General features: G+C 50.6%; 1 protein-coding gene across 1 annotated transcript; it reads left to right on the top strand.

Moving 5' to 3' along the window:
- The first annotated feature begins 1,578 nt into the window (after nucleotides 1–1,578).
- On the top strand, nucleotides 1,579–3,865 carry LOC109759478 (uncharacterized). Its single transcript, XM_020318301.2, has 2 exons — nucleotides 1,579–1,883; nucleotides 2,577–3,865. Exon 2 carries the CDS (start codon nucleotides 2,609–2,611, stop codon nucleotides 3,596–3,598), a length of 990 nt encoding a protein of 329 aa, XP_020173890.1. The 5' UTR covers nucleotides 1,579–1,883; nucleotides 2,577–2,608; the 3' UTR covers nucleotides 3,599–3,865.
- Nucleotides 3,866–5,788: the final 1,923 nt, after the last annotated feature.

The following is a 5,788-nucleotide window of genomic DNA, read 5'->3' as shown; positions in this document are numbered from 1 at the left end:
GTGATGTGTACCTGTTCTCCGGGTTTCTCGAAATCATGGGTTCGGGCTGCCCGTTATCCCGTCCTTGACAACCATATTATACAAAATGACACAACATGTCATCAGCTGCCATAAAGTCCCTGATTTCTACATCATTGCAGCTCCACGAGCAATTTCCCAACGAGCTTGGAGCACTTTGAATGCCCTCTCCACATCCTTTCTTGCATTGCTGCAAAGTGCCTTTGTTTGTTGCCATGAGGATCGGATATGGTCTTCACAAACGCCGCCTGCTGAGGATAGATACCATCTACAAGGTAGTACCCCTTGTCGTAGTCGTGCCTGTTGACAGTGTAGTTGCACAGGATGCTTCCCCATTGCAAAGTCTCCTGAATATGGGAGATTGTTGAAGCACATTGATGTCGTTGTAAGAACCAGGCATGCCAAATCCACAGTCATTTGATGTCACTGCTTCAAATATGATGGTGGTCTCTTTGGTGTGATCTTGATACATCCCACGCAAACCTCTAGGACAGTTCTTTCATTGCCAATGCATGCAATCAATTGAACCAAGAATATATGAAAAGTCTATTGGTGCTCCAATAGCCATCAATTTTTCCGCATTTTACACATTTTGTTCTCTCTCAGTTTGTTCCAAACACTCGCACCACGGGGCGACCAAATCTCATAGTGGTCTTCAGGGATGTGCCCCCATCCGTACCATCTCACTAACGGCATCAGCGGCGGTAGCAAGCATCCTCGTAGCAGTCGTGCACTTCTGCTTAGTAGAGAACGAGAGTTGTCCACAACAATCGCGGGTCAACTTGAAGTAGGAATCATATGCCTCCACTCTCTCTACCACGAGGAAGAACAATGGTTTGTGCATACGGAAGTGTCGACGAAACCATGTATCAGGGAGTGTTGGCACGGGTTGAAAGTAGTCCTTGTAGAGAAGCCGTGTTCCAGCGACTCTATCCCGATTCGGAACTCTCCTCTCTTTGATTGAACCCTCGAAGTTCAGAATGTGCTCCACCTCCCTATTCATTCCTTTTGCATTAACGCATCAAGCTCCGTGTTTCCATACTCCTCATCCAATGAACCATCTGATTTCATCAATTTCCTACAAAAGAATCACAAAAAATGGATGGACAATTTGTCGAACACATAAAGGACAAGGTGTAGTCTGAGAATAGTCAGACGTACCACAGCGGCATCCGGGGATGCAACGGTATCCGAAGCATCGAGACGGCCGGGGAGGAGGTTTGTGGCGGGGATGGCGGCACTGAGGGATCGGGACAGCGGCAGAGCTATGGAGGGCCTGGGCGGACGACAAAGAAGAGAAGGAATTGATGCAATTTATTGTGGGTCCTGCCTGTCGGATCTAATGTGACAGAGGCGTCTGACGCGCCCGGGCCTCCTCATAGCCGCGCAGGTATGAGCTGGATATGAGGGTCAATTTGAGAAGTTTGGACGAGACAAAATTTTATGACCAATCATGCACTGTTCACCCACGCGTATACACGGTTTATTTGAGGAGGCCGGCTGTAGTACAGTGCAGGGCCGGTTGTGGCAAGTGGCAAAACCAACCTACCCTCTGAACGAGAAAAACACGCGGCACAGCATTCCGCTTGCGCTCTGCCCTCGCCCCTCCCACCTCCTGCCCTGTGCGAGTCAGAGATTTTGCGCGCGCGCCCCGGGGCAAAGAGATAGTGCCACCACTGTTCGGTGCGGTGGTTTCGGTGAAAGAGACCGACAGAGCTTGGTGGATAGAGAAGAGAGGAGGCGGAGGCGAGGTCTCCAACGGGGAGGGAATAGAGCGGTGCATTTTCTTGCCCACGGGCACGGAAGGTCAGCCTCTCGGAAGCAAGGGGCGTCGCCATTGCTCCCATCGGCGCCGCCTGTTCTTGGTATGGTATCTTCTTCATCCTTGCATCTGGTTCTTGGATTGGGGGAAATCGCTCGCCCGCTGCCTGCACGTTCGCTGCGTCAGATGGATGGTGTGATCGATCTGTCTGCCCTGCAAATGGTGAAGTGCCGGAATGTTGGGCAGAGTTCTTGAATCTTGATGCATGTGGATTTAGGTTTTTCCTTTTTGCTCTTGTTGTATGGTAATTAATTACTGTATCATTATTTTTCCCCGTCGAAATGCGTCGCATACTGATATCACCCCATTGTTTCGATTTTGTTGATGTTCCTGCTACCATCCTTGCGTTGCGATGATGAACTGCTATTCTGGTTCAGGTCCAGCCTTTCAGGGCTCTGCGACTCTGATGTGTGCTTTCACTTCGGTACAGTTACTACTGAGCCAAAATTGATATTTCAAAACAGTCTTTTTTGTATTCTTGAAAGGCTAATGCTATCATTACTCTGTTCCAGATTTTGTTTCAGTTCTTTTTTTTTTGGGTCAAAAACTATATGTGTTTATTACTCACGGAGACAGGGAGTATTAGACAGGCCAGCTCACATGTTACATGTCTCTGTTTTGCAACTCATAGCTTACCTCTTGTGGTGATTATTTTCTGCATTTAGAGACTCTCGAGTTAGGATTTTCCTGATGTTGCAAATATGTGTGCACTAACTTTGTTTATGCCTCATTGCAGTGTGATTGCTTCAGTTCGCACCACTAAACAAGATGGATGGGATGGACTTCCTGGCAGGAATGGGCATGAACGAGGAGGATCTTATGACGATGGTGTTTGAAAAGAATGTTGCTGAGCTGAGAGAAGACACGTTTGATGGTTCTGAGGAGGAAAGACAAATCTTTGAGGAGATTTTCGGCTGCGGGCAGAACACTTCACAGCCAGGCGCAAGCAAAACATCTATACCGCCATCCGGCTCTGCCTCCAGCGGCAAGATGGGCTACTGCCGCATAGTGGAGTCCTTCACTCAGGGCAACCTATCGAGCTATCATGTCTTCGATCACAGTGCTAGTCAACAAATGCAGAACGCAATGCCTTGCACAGATCATCATGACATGCCTTCTGAGCTCGTGGTACAGTCGACGCCACCTTCCATCGATCGGGTGTACACTCGCAGGGCGGTGACTCACAGCAGCCAGAGAGCAGAACTTTCCAGTGTCCTGGATTTAGAGAGGGTTGACATCACCAGCGTGATCGCGCGGCGACCGGGCGGCTGTGGCTTTGGAATGCTCTGGAACCATCTCCGGCTGCACGCGCATCTTCTGATGCTGGACGCCGGGTGGAAGATCGAGGGCAAGGAGAGGGGGAACAAGAGTAAGATCGAGGGCAACAAGGAAAGGTGGAACAAGAGTAAGATCGACCTCATGTACGAGTCGCCCGACAAGCTCATGCGCCTGGCTTCTCTTGCCAGGGCATGGAAGTGCTTTGGTGAGTGGCTGCTTATCCGTTCGTCCAGAGTTGATGGAGATGACTGTGGAAAGGAATGGTCCAACATGCACGACTTTCTGTGTGATTTGAAGGACACGCTGCTGTGCTTGGAACACGAGGCCCGGCGCGCCGAGCAATCCCTGTCTTTCATGCACCAGTGGCGGCTGCTCGATCCTTTCATGGCGGTGGTTTGCATCGAGAAGAAGGTCGCAGCGCTGCGGAATGGGGTGCCACTGAAGGCTGTTAACAGCACAGTCTACAGCCCTCAGACATAGCGAGGGAAGTTGCAGAAGCAGAGCAAGGGAGAACCAAATATGAGTCAGCGAGTACAGTTGAAGCTGAAAGGGAGCCGGAGGCGTTGGTGGCACGGCGTGAACTGTGGCGGCCTATCTGTGACGAAGAGGGCTGCGTGGTAGTTTGGAGTACCAGATCGACTTAGTTGCGTGTTTTCTTTTGCCCACTCTGTTGTACTCATACTGTAGAACGGATCTCTAGTCTCTGCTCGGACCTTCTAACTAAGTATCTTCGTATCTCCTAAGTCACCTTGGACGTGTTTGGTTGGTCGCATTAGGTTGGGCCTGGCCTGCGCGAGAAGAATCTGGCCCGTTTGATTGACCGGGCTGCATTAAAAACCTGGCCTGCACGAACCTCAAAGCAGGCCTCAGCCTGGCTCTGGAGGAACGGCATAATCGGCCGTTTTTTGCGAGCCAGGCTCGCTCACGCGTGGCGAGCGCTCACATGCCTTGTGACGCGTGGGAGACGACGTGACTGCTCATAACTCCCCACGCCCATCCTGTCACCTCCCTCGCCAGTTCACACCCACTCCCTCTCACTCGCCTTATCGCACGTTCGGTTTCTCCGATGGTCACGCCGCCGTCTCGCCACGCCCCACCCACTCCGGCCATCGCCGACAGCAATCCCATCCAAGAGAGGTGGGTTGCCGGCCTCTCCACGGCCGGAGTAGATCTGGCGGCGGCACTGCGAGCTCCCTTCCCTTTCTGCAACATGCTGCCGCCTTGGGCCAATGCAGCGCCGGCGCCGGTCGCTTCGGCTCCGCCACCGGAGCCGGTGGTCCTCTCCATCGGCTCGAACATCACAGGGATCCAATACTCGCCGGCGCCATCCTTTGCCGGCCCCTCTTATGGGGGTATTTTTACCCCCATAAGAGGGTTTTCTCCTCCGCGTCCGGTGCAAGGGGAGGAGAGCTCTAGGACGTCGGCGTCATCTTCGAGCCGGCGTAGGCCGAGGTGCACGGCCGCGGCCCTGGGAATGGTCGGGTCCTCTTCATCGGCGACGACAACACCCCTCTTCCAACCGGGGTTTTCACCACAGCGGGCGTACGCTACACCGGCAACCCCCACTGTAAGCTCTCAAACCCCCCTATGCTTCTTAGTTAGGGTTCTTAGGGTAGTTCGTAGTGTGCTAGATTAGATTGTGGCACGTACATTTGACCCGATCCGATTCGACTGGATTCTACTAGATTCGTCCGGATTCGAAATCCACTGTTTCGGGGATGACCAAGAGTGCATGCTTACTTTGTTGATGCCATATGCCTAGATCGTTCATAATGTAGTGGTAGTTTGCATCATTTTTAGTGCCACATTGTTACTTTCTACTGCCAAATTGTTAGTTTGTAGCGCCACATTGTGTGTTCTTGATGCTATTACTAGTGTATATGTTGTTGTTAGGTCTTCGGGACGAATATCAAATGTTATTTGCATACCCTCGTCAAATGCATATGCCTTGCAGAGAGCTTCCCAATTAGAGCAACCGAAATGGAAGTGATTGACCGCATTGTACAGCTTAACCCGAAACGCATAACTATGTTTAGTTTTTAAGTGAGCCCTCCTCGTCTCCATATTCTCAAAGTCTTTGAAACTGAGCTTTTGCAATACATATGGTCTTGCATGGCACGGGATGTACTAATCGAATTGAAAAAAAATCAAGAAATTACATGTTGAACAAAAGAAGAACAAGTGATGATATTAATTACGATGAAATGCTTATCGTTGTGTACTGTACAAACATCAAAGGTCTCATCCAAATTCACAGTGAAAAACCTATCATTTTGCAGGGGAGGAAACCTGTCGCACAAACCCCGGTCATCATAGCAGTAATGGCACTCCGGGATCCTATCGTCATCAGACATCTGCTGTGTTCATAATTCAAAGATTAAACTTTTGAATATTCATCACGGGTTGACTTTCGGTCTGTCGAGTCTTCCTTGAAAACTCTCATCTCACGTGGTGTATATGGTGGGCACTCCCTCTCTGATATATTCGACCGTCGGTGATGGTCGCTCCTCCCTTCGTCCCCGAGTGCATTACCAAATTGTCTAGCACACGAGAACGAAGGAGAAGCGACCCCAATGACAACAGTCGGGATTCTTCATCTCTGACATTTGCGACCATCGGTGATGGTCGCTCTTCTCTTCCTTCCTGTGCATTACCAAAAGGTCTATCACG

The sequence above is a fragment of the Aegilops tauschii genome, chromosome 2, assembly GCF_002575655.3.
Source record: "Aegilops tauschii subsp. strangulata cultivar AL8/78 chromosome 2, Aet v6.0, whole genome shotgun sequence".
Lineage (NCBI taxonomy): Eukaryota > Viridiplantae > Streptophyta > Magnoliopsida > Poales > Poaceae > Aegilops > Aegilops tauschii.
Note: the sequence above shows the minus strand (reverse complement) of the source record. Positions and strands in the feature narration are given on the sequence as shown.

Coding starts and splice junctions, on each gene's coding strand:
- LOC109759478 (XM_020318301.2), top strand. CDS start 2,609: ATGGATGGGATGGACTTCCTGGCAGGAATGGGCATGAACGAGGAGGAT.